This window comes from Grammomys surdaster, unplaced genomic scaffold (genome assembly GCF_004785775.1).
Source record: "Grammomys surdaster isolate TR1022 unplaced genomic scaffold, NIH_TR_1.0 948, whole genome shotgun sequence".
Taxonomy (NCBI): Eukaryota; Metazoa; Chordata; class Mammalia; order Rodentia; family Muridae; genus Grammomys; species Grammomys surdaster.
Genome location: NW_021605367.1, coordinates 439,943 through 462,923, shown reverse-complemented (window position 1 = coordinate 462,923; position 22,981 = coordinate 439,943). Strand labels below are relative to the sequence as shown.

The 22,981-nt window shown below is 54.5% G+C and overlaps 1 protein-coding gene across 3 annotated transcripts; it reads right to left on the bottom strand.

Annotated features, from left to right (window-relative positions):
* Positions 1–4,090: 4,090 nt before the first annotated feature.
* On the bottom strand, positions 4,091–17,355 carry Gata2 (GATA binding protein 2). Of its 3 annotated transcripts, none has more exons than XM_028782953.1 (6): positions 17,246–17,355; positions 11,463–11,734; positions 10,400–11,041; positions 8,713–8,858; positions 6,416–6,541; positions 4,091–5,912 (listed from the first exon to the last, which is right to left on the bottom strand). In XM_028782953.1, the coding sequence occupies exons 2-6, from the start codon at positions 11,689–11,691 to the stop codon at positions 5,613–5,615; spliced, it is 1,443 nt and encodes a 480-aa protein (XP_028638786.1). In that variant the 5' UTR covers positions 11,692–11,734; positions 17,246–17,355; the 3' UTR covers positions 4,091–5,612. The 3 variants fall into 3 exon arrangements, with proteins under 3 accessions (XP_028638786.1, XP_028638785.1, XP_028638787.1); XM_028782952.1 differs by lacking the exon at positions 17,246–17,355 and adding an exon at positions 12,374–12,577; XM_028782954.1 differs by lacking the exon at positions 17,246–17,355 and adding an exon at positions 12,036–12,050.
* Positions 17,356–22,981: the final 5,626 nt, after the last annotated feature.

Sequence of the window (22,981 nt, the reverse complement as noted above, 5' to 3'; positions counted from 1 at the left end):
CCCTCCCCATGCAGTCACCTGTACATACACAGCCCCTCCCCATGCAGTCACATGTACATACACAGCCCCTCCCCATGCAGTCACATGTACATACACAGCCCCTCCCCATGCAGTCACATGTACATACACAACCCCTCCACATACAATCTTTACAGGGTAATGACTGAGTGGCGGCAGGGTAATGGGCTGCCACCCATTGTATGGAGGAGGGAATGCATACTGAGACCAGAGCTCCACCCTGGCTGCCCTGGTGCAGATCCTGTGGGATCATAAAGAAGGTAGTCACCCTGCATAAGGCAGCCATGTACATACACAAGCTACACCTTCCATTTTGCCTTAAACTTCAGACTGATTCTGTTGACTTGCCTGTTTTTCCAGATGAAGTTTGGAATTGTTTGGGTTTTTTATTATTGTCTCTTTTAAAAAAATCAAATTGTTTTGCCTCATAAACTCATTGAGGACCCACCCACCTTGGGAATGGCTCCATTCTGTCTGTCTTCTTCCCTGCCTCAGGTGAGCTGGTCCTATCCTGTGGTAGATAGCAGGCATTCCTCCCAAATTCTCCCTGGGGTTGTGTTCCCTGCTGAGGCCCTAGGATTGATCAGTGAGATCCCTCCCCTCCCCTCCTGCAGTGACAGTTCACCTGGAGACAGGAGCTGGCTGAGAAAGACAGAGCTGGTTCCTAAAGGTCACACAAGAGGTTTGGTTTCTACTATGGAAAATAGGAGTAAGAAGCCAGACTTGGAAGTATCCCAGAAGAGGAAGGGAGGGAGGGCCTGCGCTGGCCAGCCCCACCTGGGTGCAGACAGTTGGAACAAAGACCCACTCCACCCTGGCTGCTCTGGTGCGGTCCTGTGGGATCAAAAGACAGTGGTCACCCTGCTTAAGGCAGCCACTTGTGGCTTCTGATCTGCCTGGGTGCTTTGTCCACAGACTCCTAATTCTTTACTGGGTAATGACAGAGTGGGGCTAGTCATTGAATGGAGGAGAGAAGGCATACTGAGACCAGGAGCCCTCTGAGCCTAGACTTCCAAGTAGCTTGCTCGAGTCATGAGCCTACAGTCCTTAGCTCTCATACCACCAGCCTCTCTCACACTGGCTGACGATGACTCCTCCTCACAGGTAGCCCCTAAGCTCAACAGGCAAGGATGCATGAAGAATGAACCTATTCAACAGAGAGAGGGGAACACCTCTCTCAAGAATGCTTTGGTGTTCTCGAGTGTACACAGAGGGAAGCCACTTACCTGCTGGCTTCCTTCTGGCCTGCCTCCCAGCACCTGAGTCTGTACCTGGAACGAATGCTCCAAACTTTTGGGCTAACAGGAGAGAGGAAATAAACCAGGTCATCGCGGCCTTTTGGAAACTCACTGGAGCTCTGGGCTTGGCTCCTGCCCATTGGGTCCTCTGGAAAGCTCCAGGTCTTAGATGTGGGAGCTCCACATTCCAGAGTTCAGGTTCTAGGCTTTGTATGTTGGGGTCTCGAGTCTGACATTGGACTACGGGCCTTACTTTGAGGTTCTTGCTAAGTTCTAGGTTCTGAGCTCAAGGAGTGCTCTAGATGTGGAACCCGGGTGTAGACTCTGTGGCTCTGGATGTGAGGGTTCCGTGCTGTTCACTTTGGAAGTGGGTACTCAGGCTCTAGCACTATCTTTGAGCTAGGGATCCCTAAGTTTTTGTGTCCAGAGCTGTGATTCTTTTTTGGCGGTGGGAGGTGGTTTCGAGACAGCGTTTCTCTGTGTAGTCTTGGCTGTCCTGAAACTCACTCTAGACCAGGCTGGCCTCAAACTCAGAAATCCTCCTGCCTCTGCCTCCCAAGTGCTGGGATTAAAGGTGTGCGCCACCACTGCCCGGCTCAAAGCTGTGATTCTTGATCCTCAGGTTTAAACTACGGGTTCTAGACCAGTGGTTCTCTACCTACTTAATGCTATGACCCTTGAATACAGTTCCTCATGTTATGGAGACCCCCAACCATGAAATTATTCTGTTGCTATTTTATAAGGGCAATTTTGCTACTATCATAACACATAATGTAAATAATCTGATATGTAGTATATCTGATATGTGACCCCTATGGAAGGGTTGTTCAATTCCAAAAGGGGTTGTGACCCACAGGTTGAGAACCACTGTTCTAGATAGTCCATTCAGAACTTGGGCCTGGCCTGACAAGTTTGCTCCAAGCCAAGAACATTACATCCTCTGAAGGGCGTTGGGGTTCCTGTTCTCACAGATGAGACTTCCAATGTCTATGATTGTATGTGGCAAAAGGGGGTTGTTAACACACACACGCACACACATGCATGCATAACCAATTCCTGAATACGCCTGCTACCAAAACCTGGGAACAAGACAGAAAGCTGCTCCTGGGTTTCACTGTGGCTGTAGCTAGCAGGAGGCCAGAGGGCCCGTGTGGTGGTCCTGTGGGGGAAATGCAGCAGCCCAGCTTCAGCTAGACTCCTGTCTGGTCCAGGTGCCCATGCTGCAGGGAAAGATGAGGGCAGGGTAATGGTGACATGCCAGGGCAGTATCCTGAGGTCAAAGTCCTGGAGATACTACCTCACTACACCCTGATGGACTGTAGCACTTTGAACAAGGCACTGGTCCTTGCTAGGATACTTGCTTTTCTCTATGTGAGATAGCACAGCAGTCTGATTCGGGACAAAACCTCCAAGTGTGGGTGGATGCTTGTACTGTTGACATGCAAGAATGTTGACAGTGATAGTAGTCAGTGGGGACCCCAGTCAAGAGACCAAGTGGCTAGAGATGATGAGCAGAGAGAAACCACTGACCAGGGACACATGCTCAGTGACTTGAATCAAAGAAAGGGCTTTATCTAAGAAGGTGTGGACACACAGTGATGACCAAGAGTCAGCTCAGAGGTCTCAGTCAAGACTATGGTTGACTGAACATATTATGAGCCACTGGTCGGGGACATGGGTGACACAGGATGGGGGTTACTAGAATCATGAGGTCTTCGGTGCTTGAGGGCTGAGGATGGAAGAGAGACTGGTGATCAGAAGAAACTTATGGGATATGTTGGGATCAACAGCACTAGTGACCCTAGAATGCAGTAACCAGATACACTAATTACTGGTTGTTAACCAGGGACTAGTTTGGGAAGCTAGTTGTCAGGAGTGTGGGGTTTAAGGGATTTGGGAAAATGGGGGTGCTAGGATCAGACTTTGATACTTGTAACAGGATCATGGTAACTGAAGGTGAGCCCTCAGGGGTACTGGTACCACAGCATCAGAAAAGATGTGACTGTGAGAGGGTGTGGTTACTAGGCACATGGGTAGTTAGGTGATCAGAGGCAAGTGACCAAGGGTCATTGTTAAAGAGACACTGGATGACCAGTCATAGTGGCCACATGCCAGCTTCTCAGAGGTAAGGTTGGAAGATCCATAGTGCTTATGTGTTTGAGGCCAGCCTGAGCAATATAGAGACCCCACAATTCACACACACAAACACACACACATCCAAAAAAGTCACCAATGACACCATTAGTGGCCTGAATCTGTTCACACATTGGTCATGGGAAACCTCCTTGATGAGAGACAGATTCTAGGCATGTGACTACTGACAATGCCGACATCACTACCAGGGATGACTAGCGGCCCCGTTGTATGCAGGCTAGTGACTGGGCACATCACTGACCAGATACATACCGATGATTGGTTAGCAGTCACTCTCTAAGGGCATGACGGCAGACGCGTTCCTTAGGAACACTGGTAGCAGTGGTGGTCCTGGATCATTGGTCAGAGACAGCAATCCGTGACAGGGTGATCAAGTATGCCAACAAACAGACTTGGCAACCTGGTACCCTAGAGACCAGAGCTAGCCACACTGGGGGACCTGAGTAGGGCCAGGTCAGCTATTGGTTCCATAAAAAACCCAAGCAGATACCTTGCCTGGGCTCTCAGAAGAGCACAGGCTGAAGAAGAGTCCTGTCCATCCCCATGGACCCCAGAGGAGGAGGCTTTAGCCAAATGGGCCTTTCTCTGAAAGACAGAGACAGCAGACACAAGGCCACCTGACAGCTTAAACCCCACCAGGGGTATAGGGGTCCCAGGGACTCACTCGGCAGACTACAGCATTCACAAAAAGTATTTTATTATTTTTAACAGTATTCACTTTAAAGGAATAAGAGGGTAGCATACAATTTTTTACAGACAATATTTAAATGTTGTACACAGTTAACAATAACTTAGGTCACTAATTCAAAATAAAACAAGCCCAAACATAAAAACAGAAAATACTGCCGATTCTTCTCTTATGCGGGTACTAGCACAAAATAAGTTACTTTCTAGGGTGCTCTGCAGCAATTTGACACCGGTATTGCACTTGGTTGACTGTCAGCACAATCGTCTCCCTGGGCTTGGGGCCCCCTTGCTGGCTGCTGCACCACTGCCACCTCCGCACACAGAATCGAAGCGTGGGACACATTTTATGTACAGCTGTACCTTGAAGAATCCAGCCAGCCACAGCGGAACAGAAGTCTGGGATCACAGGTCTACTGCCTGCCCACCCCCTGTTCCCCAGAAGCCAAGAGCATAAGATTCCCCCCCTTGTCCCCAGCCCCCTGCTAGGGCTGTGGGACCCTAGAACCATTCAGAGAACTGTGAAACTCAGCCCTAGTTTGCAGGTTTTACTTTTTCATAGTGGGGCTTCTGTGGCAACGTACAATTGACTGGACCCAAAACGAGTTTCAAAATAAAACCACTCATCGGCGGGTTAAGCTTATGCAGTTTGGTTTTTGATTTGAGTATTTTCTTATTTATCTTAGAGGGGGAGGGGTCTAGGGGTTAGCAGAAAAGAAGGGTGTATTTACAGGGGTCCAACTGGCCTAGAGCACAGGCTGCAGCTCGGCCCATTTGGGTCACACCAGCTTTGGCCTCTGGAAGCCAGGGGAATGATCTGGGAGACGTTTCCCCTTTCCAGAGAATATTTCCTTCCTGTGACCCAGCCCTGGCCTGGGAATCTGCGCAGGACCGCCTGCAATTGTCTCTGCCCTCTTGGGCTGCGTCAGGGCAGGGGCTACCCTCCAGGCAGGCTGGGGAGAAGGAGGCTCAGGCTGAGGACCTGTGAGTCTGCCCCCAAGAGCCCTGACTGGTGGCAGAAGGTCCCAAGGAAGGACTCAGAAAACACAAACAGCCCATGCCTCCATGTCTTCACCTTCTTGTAAGAAATAAGACCAAAATAAATTATTTGTTTTGTTTACTCATTTCTCCTTCAAAAAAAGAAAAAGAAAAAGAAAAAGAAAAAGAAAAAAAAAACGGTTTCATTTTTCTATCCCCGGTCTCCTTCTTGCTATAAATCTGTAAACCTGTCCATTTTGCTCTCCAAACAAACACTCTCCGTGAAAACACTTTTTTGGGCAGCACCCAGGGCACACAGGAGCTGCAGCCCAGTTAGAAATATTCACAGTAATGGCGGCACAAGACTGGGAGTCCTCCAAGGAGAGGTGGCTTCGGCCAGGCTAGGCTGGCAGGAGGAAGTGGGTCTCTTGGGATGGGAGGGAGTCAAGAGTACGGTCCACCCATCCTGGGAGTGCCCAGCCTCACTCTGGTTCTGCCAACCATCCTTGATGTCCATATCTGTCCAGCGGGAGGCTGTGCCTAGCCCATGGCAGTCACCATGCTGGACGGGTGGGGGTGGCCAAAGGAGAGACTGGAGGAGGGGTGGATGGGCGTTGGCGTGGGTAGGATGTGTCCAGAGTGGCTAAAGGGTGGGAGGTGGCCAACGGGTGCCATGTGTCCAGCCAGGGCAGCCGCACTGAAGGGGGATGACTTCTCCTGCATGCACTTGGATAGCTCCTCAAAACACTCAGCCCCTTTCTTGCTCTTCTTGGATTTGCTGGACATCTTCCGATTCCGGGTCTGGATCCCTTCCTTCTTCATGGTCAATGGCCTGTTAACCTGGGGGCAGCCACAGAACCCTTAGAAGAAGTTGCCTACAACACGATCCTCTCCATAGGTCAAACGAGACTGAGTTAAACGTATCTCCATGGTGACGGGAACTGTACCTTCAGCCCAGACCCAGGGTTACTCACCAAAGCCCCCTTAAGCCTTCACTGTCATCTTTTCAAGGAAGAGTGTATGGTATAACAGCCCACGTGGTTGTTTCCAGACCACTAAATGCACGTACTGCCTGCCTCCCCCAACACCTCAAATCTTCCCCTGCCCCCAACTTCTCCAAACACAGAGGTACTCGTTCTCTGCCCGCCCTGCCCCCATCGGTCCCACCTCCAAAGCAGAGGCATCCTTCTCACAGGCTGCCCTTCTGGCACTCTGGGCTGACCAAGCAGGCTGTCGGCTGCGGCTTCCCAAGCCAAGCCAAGCTGGAGATTGTGGCTGGGTCCGCTGGCTGGCCAGGCAGCACAAAGAGCTGAGGTCCCCGGGGAGGGGTGGGGTGCACTCACATTGTGCAGCTTGTAGTAGAGGCCACAGGCGTTGCACACAGGGTCCCCGTTGGCGTTCCGGCGCCATAAGGTGGTGGTTGTCGTCTGACAATTTGCACAACAGGTGCCCGCTCTCCTGGCAGCAGACTAGGAGGGGAGGGGTAGCGTCAGCGGCTGTCTCCCACGCCCCACCTTGACCTCCTCCTGGGCCCTTAGCACCATCCCCAGCCCCACGGCTTAGCCAGGAGCGATAAGTCCCACAGGGGAATCAAAGCATCTCAAACCAAGGAATTTTAGAATTTGAGTTGTAAACAAGTTGGGAATCACGGAACTTTGGGATAAAGAACTCTTAGAATCTAAAGGATTGTCAACACAGAAGGGAAACTTCCCCTACACGCCCAGCAATCTAATTCCACAGGTAAGGAAACAGGTCCCAAGGAGGCTTTAGTCCTGTGACCATCCTGAGTTGCTCTGTCTCCAGCTGCATGCCTCCTCCCCCACTGTTCCTTGGAAATCCAGAATCCTGGTGAGTCATGGCTGGGAGGCCGAGGCAGCAAGACCCTGCACTGCCCAGGAGAACCCAGAAAGCCCTGAGGAGGTTTGAGCCCAGGATTAAAGTGTGGCATTGCCTTGTCCTACATAAGATCTAGAAGTTACCAGGAGAGATTTAAATTGAATTTAACTACAGTTTAAAAACTAAACACTCAGTTCCTTTTACTGCACTAACAGCATTCCTAGCAATCAATAGTCATACTAGCCAGAGGCTTCAGAAGGACTACAGAGCAGAGGTGGTTCCATTCCCTGCCGGCCTAGAGCCCTACGCCCTGAGAGCGCTCACCTGCCTTTACCAAGCCCCTAGTCCCAGCCCCCCAGGAAATGCCAGTCAGAGGTAAGGAGTGGAAGAAAGAAAGGAGGTCTGGTCTCTAGAACAAGGGCCAAAAGGAGAGGGAGAGAAAGAGAGACAGAGAGAGAGACAGAGACAGAGAGAGACAAGAGAGAGACAGAGACAGAGAGAGAGAGACAGAGAGAGAGATAGACAGAGAGACAGAGACAGATAGAGACAAGAGGGAGACAGAGAGAGAGACAGAGAGAGAGACAGAGAGAGACAGACAGAAAGAGAGAGACCTTTTCTTAGAATACAGATCACCCTCTGCCATCCCTTCTGCCTCAGGTAAACAGAGAGATCTCCTGTGTGCTCCTCCTCACATACCCCATCTCTACCCAGCAACTCCTAGCCCTGAATTCCACTAGGAAGCCAGTGTGGGGTGGGGACCAAGTCCAGCTGAGTCCAGAGTGGCCCCGGGCTTGAGCCTGCTCATGGAGGGGACCAGAGCTGGCCTGCCGCGGGGGCAGGGAGGTGAGTAAGCAGCCTGAAGCTGGAATTCTGACTCAGGGGCCAGCAGCGTATCCTCCTCCCCCCCCCCCCCCCCCCCCCCCCCCCACCCCGCTGGGGGGGGGGGGGAGAGAAAAAAAAAAGAAAGAAAAAGGGCCCCAAAGCGGGTGAACGATTTAAACTCATAAATCACTTCGCCCTGAAAAAATATATTTATTATTCTTAGCATTTTACACATTATTTGCAGAGTGGAGGGTATTAGAAATTTCAAAACAGCCCAGCGAGAGGCAGGACTGAGTCGAGGTGGCTCTGAGAACTTGCCGGTCCGGAAACAGATACACGAAGTTTCCTTATCTACCGGCTGCAGATGTCCGGATAGGAAACTCCGGCAGGAGATCCGAAAGGACATTTTTTTTTTAAAAATCACTCAAATGAAAATACACAGTATAGGTGACTCCATGGAAAAATAATAAAGGGCAGGTTTTTTTGGTGGCCGCTGTGTGTTATTTAAATAAGCGGAGGAGACTGTGAGCTAGGAGGCAAGGGAGGGCGGCCAGAGCAGCCACAGGGAAAAGTACTTCATGGCCCTATTTTTAAAAAGAGCGAATAGGAGTCCAGAGCCTGAGGGTGAGCTGCTAGACACGGAGCGCTGGGAATCCTTCAGCAGTGGGGGGCAGGGGAAGGGGTGCCTGGTGGCTGCGGGGAAGGGGGGGTGCGGGTGGCTGCAGGACAGGAAATTTGGCAGGAAAGAATCCGCCAGAACGAAGACCGACCTGACTGACCCCCCAAATGATTTTACTGATAAGAGAATTTCAGGTGGTGAAGTCTCTGCATTTGAAGTTTTGCTGTTGGGTTATTTTCGTTTTTTTTTCTTTTGTTTTTTGCTTTGTTTTGTTTTCATCTTCACTTAACTAACTCTGCCCAGCTCTGCCCAGGTTGGTGGCCACTGTGGCCCTACCCTGCCCCATGATGTGCCCGTTCCTACCAGCCTCCGCTTGGGCTTGATGAGCGGCCGGTTCTGTCCATTCATCTTGTGGTAGAGCCCACAGGCATTGCACAGGTAGTGGCCCGTGCCATCCCGTCGCCAGAGAGGGGTGGCTGTGGCCCCACAGTTGACACACTCCCGGCCTTCTGTAGGGGAACAAGGAAAGACACAAGGCCTGTTTAGCCTCTACATAGAGCCAGAGGATCAAGGCTCTATTAAAGGAGATCCACCCCTGGCAGAAACAGGGACTCAGGGGGTCCCCATAAAAGAAGTCCAGAGTCTTTTAAGGGTAAATCCTCATTTCTGATGCTGCTGAGGAAAAACAAAGAGAAACAACAAGTGCAGGGTGCCAGGGATTCTCAGAGCCAGCAGCAAGTTACCCGGAAAAGGAACCGAAGGCCAGCTTTATAGAGCACAGGCTACTCTCGGCTCAGGCCACAGTTGTCCAGGATTGGGGTCTGGAGAAGCCTCTCATTCTCCTCTTCCGTTCTATTTTCTCTCACCCCGACTGAGCCAGCATCTCTGTTTCTCCTCTCTCCCATCAACCCCTCACTGTCTTTATGCTCCATCTAGGGTCAGGAAATTTTTCCTCCAGTTCATCTCCCTTTCAGCCCAACCCCTAGAATTCAACGATCAAAGTTGTTTCTAAAATGAAATAAGTTCTTTCACTTTAGGCTAGGTGGCCTTATTTTCTGTTGTTGTTTTTGGCCATCTGGAACTCAAATAAAATACAAAACAAACATGGAAGAAAGGGCTACAAATAGGCCAAGACTTTGCAAAAAAAAAAAAAAAAAGGCAAAGTCGCTGGTCTTAGTAGAGCAGGAGATAGAGTCAAGTTGGGGCTGGAGTTCAGCGGAGTGAGTGCTTAGTAGCTCAGTAACCCAGGAAATTCTTCCTGATTTAGTTGGAACTAAGTTACCTATGAGAAATTGGTTCCTCAACTCAGAAATAAACTTTAGAGAAAGCCTTCCCCCTCCCTTGCTAAAAGCTATGGGAAGGAGCCCCAGAGCCATGGGTTATTGCCTGAGGGCCATATGGCTGGACAAACCCGGCTGGATCCAGCTGCAGCTGGCAAAGGGGTGCAGGCACAGGTTCTCACTCCTACCCTCAGGGTGAAGGATCAGGGTCACCAGGATACAAACTGGCCTTGGGAATTTTGCTTTGGGGAAATCTCCAAGGAGATCTGGAGCCACTGCAATCCTAAAACTGGACTAGCAGAGTTGGAGAACCAGATTCCTTAGGGCCTGGATCTCTGCAGTGCCCGCAGCATGCACACACGCTCACAGATACACGTACACAGACACACACACTGCCTCCTTCCCTCACCTACAGCCTCCATTCTCCCCCACACCCAGTCACGAGGCTGCTCCGTCTCAGCTGAACTTTTGAGGAGGAGACAGGGAACCACATTCTGAGTATTAGCTGATACTTGCCAACCTTGGAGGGAGGGCATGAGGAGGGGCCAGGAGCTGAACATTGGGGTTACTACAAGCACTCAAGGGCAGGATGAAAGTTTTAGGGTTTTCTTCCTCCCCACAGGGAGCTTCAAATGCCCGTGGACTATGAGAGGACAGCCACCCATTCTTAAGTCAGGCACCCTAGCATGGCCCCTCTATCAGACCAAAACCCCTTTTACAGAGGCACACCACACCCACAGGCCCTGAAGTCCCATCACACCTGCCTTTACCTGAGCAGGAGCGAGCCTTGCTTCGCTGCTTAGGGGTGAAGCTGGAGGCTGGGCCACCCAGGAAGCCTCCGGGATGGAAGAGACCGCTGCCATAGTCATGAGCTGAGGCAGGCACATAGGAGGGATAGGTGGGTATTGGGTGGTGTGTTGCAGGCTGGGTACCCATGGTAGCTAGGCCCGGGCGCAGGGGACTGCCACCTTCCATCTTCATGCTCTCGGACAATGACACTTGGTATTTGACGCCATCCTTGTCCTCACCCCGGGCTACACTACCCCCTGCAGAAGATGAGGCTGGGGAAGCAGCTCCAGTCGTGCTGGGGTCTGGAGACACTTCTTTGGGTGGCGTGGGTGGGAAGCCGAAGAGATGGGAGCCTGAGTGGGCTGCGGTGGGAGTGAGAGAGGCCACGGAGCTCCCACTGCCTCCCCCGCTCCCACCCGCTGGCCCTGGGTACACAGACAGAGGACCTCCGGGTGCTCCAGCAGCTGAGGGGTGCAGCGGGGTCTTGGAGAAAGGACTGACGGTCCAGGGACTGTGGTGATGGGCAGCGGCGGCAGAAAGAGCTGCTTTGCCTCCGTCCAGCCATGGCAATCCTGGGCTGTGCAACAAGTGTGGTCGGCACATCTGGCCTCCGGTGAGACGGGCTGCGCAGGGGGAGAGGGGTGAGGGTGATCAGGGGGTTCAGAGCCAGCCATGATACGGGCACGCAGGATCACAGCTCCGGGGACTACCATCAGCAGCCCCACCCTTTAAAACATCAGGAACACAACACCTTAGCCTGTAATCATCAGCAATGTCAGTGAAAGGCCAAAGGACAAGGGACACAGAGCAACCCCACCAGACAGGGCCCAGAAGGATCCTCCCCAGGACAATTGGAAATGGACTGAAAGCTTAAAGGCCCCAGACCCTCCCCAAGAAGTTACTGCCTCCACCTTCCTAGGCCCGATTTCGCAGCTGCTCAGATTCCTGTGGATCCCACATCCGGGAAGCAGCAACAGGCCGTCCTCCCCTCCGAGGCCTGGAGCGGGCGCCAGGCTTCCAGAAACCCTGGGGGCCAAAGCTCACCGTGCGCTGGGCTGTAGGAAACGCGCGCGCGCGCGTGGGCCGGGTTGGCGTAGTAGGGGTTGCCCTGCGAGTCGAGATGGTTGAAGAAGACATCCACCTCGTCGGGAGGCAGCAGCTGTGCCGGCTCCATGTAGTTGTGCGCCAGGCCCGGATGGTGCGAGTCGGGGTGCTGTGCATTCAATACGGCGGGGTGCGCCATCCAGCGAGGCTGCTCAGGAGCCACCTCCATGGTCCACTACTGGGCTTGGGATCCAGGCAAAGGTGGAGCGGCCCTGGATAACAGAGGGGATGTGAGGGACACTGCCACCTTCTGACACCCCCATCCCCAAAGTCGGTGTCTTGAGAGCAAAGGCGCTCCATCGGAGCTGCACTGAGGACCAGTCCCGGGTGGGAGGAAAGCGCAAGGTTTAAAACGAAAGGAAGGTGAAGGAAGGGGTTCAGCCGCATACACTCACAGGGAAACTCGCATTCCCACAGACACACGTCCATGCACACGAGGTCACACACAGGGATAGGTTCTGACACCGGTGACCCCCCCAAAACGCACGAGGAACTGAAATCGGGTTCTCATACCGTGACCCTGTCCTCTGGGCACACAAACACATAAACTGCGACTAAAAGTTAGAGACAATCGTCTAGACATTCACTCTGGGGTACACGCCCTCCTACGCCCCCCTAACACTTACTTTGACAATATATACACAAACTAACCCCGACACATCGGGCCACCCCAAAAACGCACACGCAGTCCCTGGGGCTGAGAGACGGTCCCCAATACCCTCTAACAGTCAGTCAGCCAACCTCTCCCCAAAGCATAAGAACGTAATCTCCCACAGGAGATACTGGTCTGAACTCCACAGAGATCCCTCCAGCCTAGGAGTGCCCACAAGCCCCCTGAACCTCAAACTTACACTCGCAGCGGCTCAGGAAGGGGGAGAGCTCAGCAGTAGAGAGTAAGGGACACCAGGAGAGCCCGAGTACGGCGGGCCCCGCGACAGCGCGTCCCAAGGCCGGTGGATTCACGGGATAGGGGTGGGGGACAGCGCGCGTCTCGGCCTCCGGCCCGCCCGGCTCCGGCCCCTCTGCATCCTCTGGCCGCCCTGGCGCCAGCTGCCGACTCCTGCACAGACATGAAGCGGGGGCCGCGCACGCCTATGAAGCCGGCGCCAGCCAATCAGCGCCGCGCGCCGCCCAGCCTCCGCCCCCCCATTGGCTGCTCCCGCAGCTTTGGCCGCTGGACTTCGAGGCTGACCCGCGAGCTGCCCCCCTAAGCTGCCTGGCCCCCACCCAGCGCCCTCCCTGCGGCCTCTGATGCCAACGCCCCCCAGGGGACCCTCGCCGCGGGCAGACCCTGCACCCCTCCGGCAGAAGCTCAGGTCCTCCAACCTCTGCCCTTCCAGCAACTAGGCACGAATGGGGTCCCTGACTTTCCAGGAGCCGAGACACGCACCTTCTGGGTATCTCTCTGCTGGGACCACAGCTTTCCACTCTCGGGCGGAGCCCCACCTCCCCTACTACGGACCACGGCCAGCCCAAGTTCAACTGACTCCCCAAACCCTCTGTCCTATCAGGGCTAGCTGTGCAAGGGGCTGGTAGGATCGGCTGAACAGCACGAGCCTAGGGATTGTGGACCTCTCTACGGCACCCGAACTTTGGGCACTAGGACACTTAAGGCTGTGCTAGACCGATGGTCGCGGTCACGCCAGTGGCCCAGAGAGGGGGAAGGGCTCCGGGCGTGGCCTTAGTAGACCACCAGGCTGAACTGCCTGGGGCGAGGCCGTGGAGCGGGTGGGTGACTGGCGCCAGAGTCGGCTGGAGGGAGACTCTCGGGGTATTAGCCATATATATTTTTCCTTCTAGGGGTCCCGAGACGGTCTTTGGGGAGAGGGAAGCAATGTTTTGAGCACTTTGTTCCCAAAGTCACCTGGAGTTTTTCTCCACACCACCTCCATTCAGGAGAGGCAGTGAGTTCCGGGGCGAGTATACAAACCTAGCTCCCTCTCTGGCTAGAGACGGGAGACCTCAACTCCAGAGTCCAGAAAGAGGCTTGTGAGTCCAAGACTTTTAGGGAAATCTAGACAGGTGCGATGGATTGGCCGAGCTTGAAGCCCTCCATCTAGCTCCTCTATCTTTACAGGGCCTGAGACCCTTAAGGAAAAATTCCAGAGGGGTCCCAGGTTGGTCCCGAGCTGGGGGAAGGCTGGGGTCCCCGCGGCCCCCAAGGATGGGGGAGGGGCGGCAGGATTGACAGTCCGTAATTGGGTAACTGGAGGCGGCTTCTCCGGCCCGGCGGCCCCGCCACCGCGACGCCGGGCCCCTGACGTCACCCGATTCGCCAGGAAATGAACTTTTTAATAATCCAAGGAGGGTGGAAAGCCCTCGGTCCCCTCGGCTTGGGGGGCGCCCAGCCAGGCAGGCTCAGCTTCTCGGGCGCGCCCCCGTCACCCCCTCCCAGGTCCTCTGCGGACAGCGCTGAGGGGGCGCGCGCACGGCAGGGCCTCCTCCGGCCTCTGCGGCTGGCGTCCATCTGTCTGTCCGAGGCCCTGGAACAGGTAAAGGCCTGGGGCCGGGGGTGCAGAACTCCACTGGACCGGAAACCCGCGCCTCTCGCTCCCTGGGTGGGGGTGGGGGTGTCCTGCTGTCCGCTGTGTTCCCCGTGCCTCTGCGCTCCAGAGCCAGCAGGGGCCCAGGGGGCTCGGGAGTCCGCTCCCGGCCGAGGCGGGAGATCTAGCAAGAGGGACCCAGGGGCTGGAGGGGCGCGAGACCGCAGTGCCTCGGGGTCGGCTGGGCAGGTGGGTGGTCTCAGTGCCAGCCAGGCTCGCGCTCCCACTGCGCGGTTCACTTAGGACCCGCTTTCGGGACGGCTTTCTCGGCTTCTCCCAGCCTGTAGCCCATGATTCTTCCTTAACGCGCAAGGCGAAATCGCCATGGAGTTTCCAGATTGTTCGATGTCCCTGGAACCTAGCAGGAGAGTCTAAAGGCCTCTCAGCCCCGGCTATAACCCCATTTTCGACAGCGGTACCCCATGTGGCCGAATTCCATGGCCGTACAGTGTTCCAGGAGGAGAACGCGGTGCGCAGAGGAAGCTGCCCTGGCCGAGTCGGCGCCACGGCTGGCAGGGCGGGGGTGGGGGGGTCTCCCAGCACCACCCCTGAAAGCAGGTAATTTCCCTCTTTTCTCCCGAAGTCGCAATTAAAATTATCTCCCTGTTTGGACGAGATAGGGGTTGCCTTTTCCACGCCACATCGCGGACGGAGGAGCGTCCTGCCTCTCACAGAGGTGAAAGTGGCCAAGCTTGGTGGGTTCCCACTCGAAACGAGAGCCCCAGAGTTTCCCACCGTGCTGGCGCAGAGCGGAGTGCAGAAGGGGATTTAATTACTCCGTTCGGCAGCTCAGAAAATCGCTGTGCAAAAAGGGTTTAACCGGGTGGTTAAACGACGCTTAAGTCTGGGCCTCAGGAGACCCGCAACAGCCTAGCCTGCCCACAGACTGGGCATAGGAGAGGAGAGGGGGGTCCTGCCAGGTCCTTTGAGGACCTAATGTTGCCTTCTGGAAACTGCAAGCCATCAGCCAGCTGGACGAGCCCCTACTGAGGTTGGAGTCCCTGCGTCTGATGCGGGACTGCTGAGTTTTCCAGCAGGAACTAACCCGGCTCAAAGGGAAAATCGCAGGCTAGATAGCAGGCCACTGAATTGCAGAATAAAGGGGAGCCTGTGCTGATGAACACAGATAGCCTGTGCTGTGAAGCAGATAGATCCACACAGCCAAGAATTCACTACTAGGCCAAAAATGAACCGCCACTAAAGTCCAAACACCAGGAAGGGCCAAGACAGTTCCCAGGATGGCTTAGATTGGACTTCTCCCAACCCCACCGCCCCCTCCCCCCAAAGAAAGCAGATTTATTTCAACTTACAGATCCTCACTAAAACACCTTCAGGTGGACGCTTGCCTTTTAAAATTTTTGTTGTTGTGTTAATTTTGGAGCATACCCGGAGCTGTTCTTCTCTAAACTAAATTGTCCTTTTCCTTCCACGGAAACAAGATTTCTCGGAGAACAGAGGGAGATTGGCTTCCAAGCTGAATTTTCTAATCACCTTTTGTGTGTGTGTGTGTGTGTGTGTGTGTGTGTGTGACCTGGGAGCTTTTACTGAGAGGGGACAGAGCAAGGGGGTGCTCCTGCGTGGGAGTTGGGTTCTGTGGATCCAGGCCCTGTTCTGGGTGTGGCCCGGCTCCTGCAAAGCAGTCTTGCAAAGGATTGGAGTCATAGAGGGCCCCCAGTTCATGATGTCCTCCCCATCTGCCCTTTGTTTTAACTTCGCTTATCCAAGCCATCCTCTGGGATCACAAGTTTACCCTCTCCTTGCAAGCTAATTCTCTCCTTTTTCCAAAGGACAGCTAAGTGGCCGGCTAGCTTAGGGCTGCCTTCCAAACAGAAGTCGCTCACAACCCGGAGGCCTCCAGCCCTACATCGTGGCCACAAGGTTTGAGGGACACTGGAAAGGAAGTAGGGGAGCTTTGGCCATTATTGGTCATGGTCTCCTCTTGGTGGAGGACTCAGATATGTCCCTGGAAGCACCCATCAATTCAGAGGGCTCTAAACGGTGCTCCTTGCTCTTTGGAATTCGCTTCCAGCTCCTCAAAATCAGAAGGCTCCCAATTGCCTAGCATCTGCCATTTTACTCTGAGTCTTGGAAATACAGGGCCTGGGACCAAATGTCCTAGGTGTCTGGCCCGCTGGTGCCAGGTGCCTTGGACCCTGAAATTTCTGGATAACTTCTAGCCTCCATACCCCACCAGCAGACAGTGGGGGGTGCTGCCCCTCTTCGCTAACAGCTATGCTTTACTCAGAGGCCTAAGGGTCAGCGACTTGACAACTGCTAAATGCATTTCGTTAGATGCAATTTGCTTGCAATTTGTCAACCCGGCTGGGAAACACTCTCCAGACGCCTGGCAGACACTTTGGCTCTACCTGGTTCCTGAATCCTGCCTGTTTATAAACGAATCCCGATTTGGGCCACAGTGTAGACCCAGAACTCACCCCCAAATGTTCCCGACCGTGGGAGGCAAGTTGTTTTCAAAAACAAACGAATTTCTTTCCTTGTTTTCTGGTAAAGGAGAAGATGCCACACGGGAGGTCCTTCTGAATACAAGACCTTTCCCCTCGCCGCTAGGATAAGCTCAAATTCAAGCCCGGCCGCCCGAATGGTTCAATGCCCAGCGTCCAGACAGGCCCAGAGCGCCGTCTACGCCTATACACGGCGGATCCCCTAGCCTGCGTCGGCCTCGTTTTTTATTGAAATCCCACTGAAAAGATTCCGACTCCGACTTGGGCAGGGGAAGACTTCCATACCCTGCGCTCTCCCCCACCTGCACCCTCGCCACACAGGATAAAGGGCCGCGGGGCGCTTCGAGCGGGGGGCACAAGCAGGAGCGAGCCGGGTTAAGCCGCGCAAAGCCGGTGCACGGGACTAGCCGGCAGGTGCAGCCAGCGCCCGGGCAGCCCGGCTTGGGCGCATCCGCCGCCGCGACCCGGGGGTGGGGAACCGCGGAGACAAAGGCCCCAGCACTGGAGTGGGAGGGGGCGCGTCGCAAAGCTCTGGAAAGCCGGGTCTCCAGATCTAGAGCTCCGGAAAAACGAAAGGCAGGATCCCCCAGGCGGGCCTTTTGGGTTTCCGGATGACCTGGGTTTGAGCCACTAGAAGGATCGTGCGATCCGGTTGTTGGGAAGGCCCAGCCTGGGACCGGGAGGCTCGGGACGGCGCGGGCCGAGTGCAGGAACTTACCGACTGCGGCGCGGTGGGCGGCGCCCTCGGGCGGCCACCGCCAGGGCTCAGCAGGGAGGCAGCGGTGTGCGCGGCGTGGCTGGTCGGCTCGCGGGGGCCAGCGCGGCCGCAGCGGTCACCAGTGGGGCCCCGTGGCGCGGAACGCAAGCTCGTCGCGCAGGCGGCCGCTTTTGTCCCCCAAGACCCGCTATGGTTGAGGTGATCTCAGGCCAGAGAGACCTGAGCAGTGAGCTACCGCCAAGCTGGCCTGGCCACCTCTCTTGATTCTGGCTGCCTCTCGGTTCCCGGCCGCAGAGCGGCAGCTTTTTATTTCGACATCACTTCGAGGGGGAGGGAACGCCGCAGGGGGGCAGGAGGGTGCCCGGGCTTTGCGCCCTGTTTGCCTGGTCCAGCCGCCGGGCTGGCCAGGCTTGGGCCACTAGTCAGTCGAGGCGCGCACACCCTGCAGGCCACTCCCGCCTTCTCAGGGCCACGCAAGCACTTCTGCTCTAGGGATGTAATCTCGGAAAGCCTGGGGTGTCTCTTTTTTGAGACTCGGCTTCACAAGCAAGTACATAGACACCTGCCCCTCCTTTCATGCACACGTTATGCACCCGCTGTCGCTGTGTTGATGTCCCCAGACAGGGGCTCTCAGGCATACAAACACCGGTGCACATATAGATATAACGTGTACACACACACACACACACACACACACACACCCCTCCCGTAACTGCTTGCACATTTACAATGTGTAGATGCTTTCCCACCTTCTTCCCCATTGACTCCGGTTCCCAACTCAGAAGCATTTTAGGAATGGAGTTTCTGGTGTGTCCTTGGCCCATTCTTGGTGAACCTTTTTGCATCAGAGAAAGCTACAAGAAGAGCAAAAGGCTTGTCCTTAGAACCGGTGTTAGGAGGCAGCCTGGTGGCAGTCTACACCCTCAGGAGGGACCTGAGCTAAATGGCAATGAGAATGTATTCCTTGTATTACCCTAAGCCCCCCTGAGAAATTCAAAGAACCCCACAGACTTACTCTGCTTAGAAAGACTATGCATCCCGGTGTGCTCCATCCAGGGAGTAGGGCTGTCCCTGCAAGCACACCCTTGTAGCGCCAGATGTTTTGGATCTTTCTGAATCTGTTGCTCTGTGTATGTATCGTCTACACGCAGCTCAGTTTATGTGCCCAGTGGCCTATGTATTCACCATGAGCTCACAGGAGTGTTTGCAAAACTTAAGTGTATCCCTAAGCATTTGTATTGGGTAGTAGGTCAAAGCACGACTGTTATCAGTCTGTGGTCCCACAAATGCACACAAGAGAGTGTCTGTGGAACTGGAAGTATGTCTCTGCGTCTGCATCTATCTCTCTGAGATAGACCATCATCTTCAAGAATCGTGTGATAGGCATTCGGTATCTATAAGTATGTCTTAATCAGTGTAATACCTTTGTACGTTTGTGTATGTATCTAGGCATGCATTTGTTTCTGTCTTTAATGGTCTAGTTATCTTTTTATCTCTCTCTCTCTCTCTCTCTCTCTCTCTCTCTCTCTCTCTCTGTGTGTGTGTGTGTGTGTGTATGAGAGAGATGCTTGCAATGTGTCTGTATACTCGCTGACAATTTTATTAATTAATTAATTGGGGGGAGGGGTTGTGTATCTGAGGCCATACAATTGTGTATGTTTATTTTAAAGCAAGGTCTCACTATATCACCATGGCTGGCCTGAAACTCATAATGATATGCTTGCCTCTGCCTCCTGAGTGCTAGGATTAAAGGCATGTCCTGCCACTCAGGGTTAGCTAGCATGTCTTAATGGCAGGTGTTGATGTCTAACTTTGAACTGAAGGTAGATGGGGACAAACCTATGTCGGCATAGCTGTTGCTTCAGGTGAAACTGATGTGTCGGGCTTGATGTCTGCGGCATGTTTGAGGGGTGGGCACTGGTTCCGTCATTCCATCCTGGATCTGTGTTTCTGTATCCAGGGTTACTCTATGTCTGGAAGGGGACGGATGTGGAGACAGTGTGTGTGTATCCTCCAGCCACCCGCACCTTCCCTAACCATCAGGGCAGGCAGCCAGCGGAGCCCCGGGGTGCCATTTACTCTGGCACTTTCTGTCTGTCTGTGGGAGGGGGAGATGGGCTGATAAGTCTTATCTGCTATTACCAGGGCCATGCTGAATAACCGTTCTAATGAGGTGGCCTCACTGGGACCACCAGCTCCCAGGCCCCCTTCCTATTGGGTGGGGATATGGTCAGCCAGACTTGGAGCACAGAGCCAATCCACTAGAGACCTAGCTAGCCTGTGCCCCAGAGACCTTTTTTTTTTTTTTTTTTTTTTTTTTTTAGGTCTGCCTTGTTTCTTAGAGGAAGGTCCGAGGAACTGCAGCCAAGAATCAGTCCTCTCTTTTCCCTGGGCTGGGCTGGTGAGAGACAGGAGCCGCTCAATCTGATCTTCTGAAGGCAGGCAGTACAAGGCCCAGAACTTGAGATGGAGCGAATTGGAGTCCCAGTGACTGAAAGCTCTAGAGAAAAAGGGAGGAGCAAGCATCAGGGGTCCTGGGGACAGATTTTTTTTTTAATGTAGCCACCCTAAGGGGCAGAAGCGCTGGCAGGGTGGGCCCAGGGACTGGGGTACTCAGGCTGAAATAAACAACTAGCAAGTGTCAGAATGAACCAGAGAGGTGGGCATAAAGGCGAAGAAAGTACAACCAGTGAGAGGCACGGACGCGGAAGACAGAATTGAGATGCCGAACTGGAGAGGGACCACAGAGAGCGGATGAGGAGAGTGAGGAGCAAGGAGAGAAGGGTCCAGAGAGGCGTGGGCAGGGGACGGGGGAGAAAGCAGATCTGAGGGAAAGGGACCGACCAAAGATGTAGAGACCGAGCCGGCCTGGCCAAAGGGAAGCCAGGTCCTTGGAGACCCGGCAAGGCATGAGCTAAGGCTAGGACCCCAGGCAGGGCACGGATCGCCGGGCGGTGGCGACGGACAGGGGGGTCTGAGTGGGCCTGAGCCGCTGTCCCGGGTAATTTTTCATCTCGGCCGGCTAATCTTTGTTCCCGGCGAAGATAATGAATAGCCAATCGTTATCTGCCCGGCTCCCGGAGGCTGCCCGAGAATGGGGTTGTACAGGGCTGGGAATTGTTTCCAAAGTGCCGCGGAATAAATGGTGTTTCTTATCTCTGCCTTCCAGATTATCGCAGCCCTTTCAGAGCGCACACAACAAATGCGCCCGCCATCGAATGCAGCATTTACCACCACAGATCCGCGCGCCGATGGGCAGGCTGATAGCGTCCGCGGGGGCTCGCCGGGGCGAGTGTGCGCCCCGGCTCTGCCTGGTGTGTTTGGAGGAACACGTGGGTATGGCAGCGAGTGGACCCTGAGCAAGCAAGGATGTGAGTGTGCGAGTAAGTGTGCCTCGAGAAAGTTCACGTGTGCGAGACCCTGCGCACACGCTCGGTGAGTGTTCGTGACAAGTGCCAGAGGAGAGGCCTCCAAAAGGCAGGCGGGAAGGGATGCTGCACGTGACCTCGTGAGAAGCATGCGGCTAGTGTGTGCTGTATGCCAGCCGCGTGCGTACGACAATTTACTGTGAGGGCCTACAAATACCTAGCCTTGGAGGATGTTGTTTAGGGGTGTGGAACAGAGGGATTCGAAGCCACTCCAAGTCTGTGTAGCACTTGCAGGCCGCACTCCACATGGCGTACTTCTGAAGCTGCTGAGTGGGCGCAGTAGTTGACGTTTGTGCCAGCGGCTCAGACCGTTGGAACCCTCAGGGATCTGTGGGACAGTGTGGATCCAGAAAGACTAGGGGTGCAGAGAGATGCACGAAGCTAAGGGCCGTTTTTTCGGGCCTTGATTGAGCCTGTGTTGTGCAGATTCTGGGCTGGACATTGGCTGTGAGGATGAGACCGCTGTACGCTCGGTCCGGGGAGTGCTGGAGAGTGACGCCGGGCAAGTGGCTGTGGAGTTTGAGACGGTCCAGGAGTCCTGGTGCTGGTTCTGGGGGCCCCTCCGCCAAGGCCTTGCAGCTGGGGCAACAGAGCCCAGCCCGCCGCCCGAGGTCCCGGCTGTGAGTGACACGCGCCGCCACAAAGGCTGTATTTTTCCAGGCCCGCGCCCCGCCCGCGCGCGATGGTCCCCATGGCGACGCAGATAGCGCGCGGCCATTTTCCTATCTCCCGGGAGTCTATTATACAGCGGGATTAGCTCATCTCCAGGCAGGTCAAACCCAAAGTCACACAACCTGCGGCGTGAGCCCCGCCTCCGGCCGCTCCTCCCCCGCAGCCGGAGCGGGCGACCCCCGCCGCTGGCTGGGCCGGTGCGCGGGTTCAGAGCGCCACCTGGCGGCTGCGCGTTCCCAGGCCCGCTGCGTGAGAGGCAGCAGGTGCCCCTAGGCGTTGGCTTTGTGTGGTTGCTTGGGTGACTCCAAGGGAAAGGCTGGCACACAGTAGGTCTCCCACAACCGTTTGCTGGAAGGATGGACGGGCAGGAAATTCGACAGAGACTGACTGCCAAAGGCCACCGCATGTCGGCAACAAAAATCCATCTCTTTTAATGAAGAAAAGCCGAACTCCTTTGCTACCGTGGTAGCACCCTTGCTGACCCCCCAGGCCCGGTTTCCTTCCTTCTTCTTCCAGGGACATCAGCCTTGCGGTTTTTTGTAGTCTCTGGACAGGAACCCCCTTTCCCTCTTGTCTGCTGGTCCCTCCACCCGGAGAAGTCTGCCTATGGTCAAATGTCACCCATTAGACGGTAGTTGTTCTCTTCTTTCCTATCCCTCCTCTGCCTGATGATCAATTCCATAGTTTCTAGTGAATTCTCTAATGACGTTTGCTTGTTCAGGGGTCTGTGATGTTTCGAACAATGGTGGAGTGGTGGAATTCTGACAACTGTTTGGAATTACTACAACATTAGGAAGGAGTGGTTGAGGACCAACAGGGTCTGTGAGCCCCATGGGCCAGGTTACAAAGCTTTCTTTACATCATTGCACCTAGGATACTCACTGGCTGTGAGGTACAAGAGCTACTCAGCAGCCACTCCTGCTCCCCCCACCCCCCAGGACCTGGCCCCACCTGCCTACCTGATCTGAACGGGAGGGAGCTACATGACCCCTCCCTTTCCTGTACCTGCTGAAGTGAATTCACCCCATCTTGCTCTCCTGGATGTAGGGCTGGTGGCAGGGGTGGTGCTTGAACCACAGGAACCCTCACGACTTAGGTTAATTAGAGCAGTCTTGGCCTTGGTGGTCCATTACCGACTGTGGAGCTGGGACAGAACACTACCAGAAGGAGCTTAGCAGGCTCCATCCTGGGGGTTGGGGGAGTTGGGAGCAGCTCTGACCAGGAGTGCTGGGAGTTATCTTCAAGTTCTAGCAGCTTTCCCGGCACTGACCTGGAAGAGGAGCTGAGTGGGGCCTCTCTCACACCATCTACAGCCCTTCCCCTCCCACATGGTCCACATAACCTCCTAGCTTGGCAGCTGAACCTCTGGTTCTGTCTCTGCACTCCTCCCTCCAGGATCATGGACTGTGGGGCTTGTGTGCGAGCTTGCCTTTAAACAACATTTTGTAAGCTTGGCTTGTCAAGTTGACAGCCAAAGTCTCCAGTTGGTACTATGCCCAATGTCCGCCAGCACTAGGAGTGGAAGATCTCATGCAAAAAATATAATTTCTTGCTTCTCGTGAAACACTTCAAGACTGGCCACTTTGTGCCTGAGTTCATGCATGGTGAAGGATTGCTGGAGTGCTGTGGGGCTCCT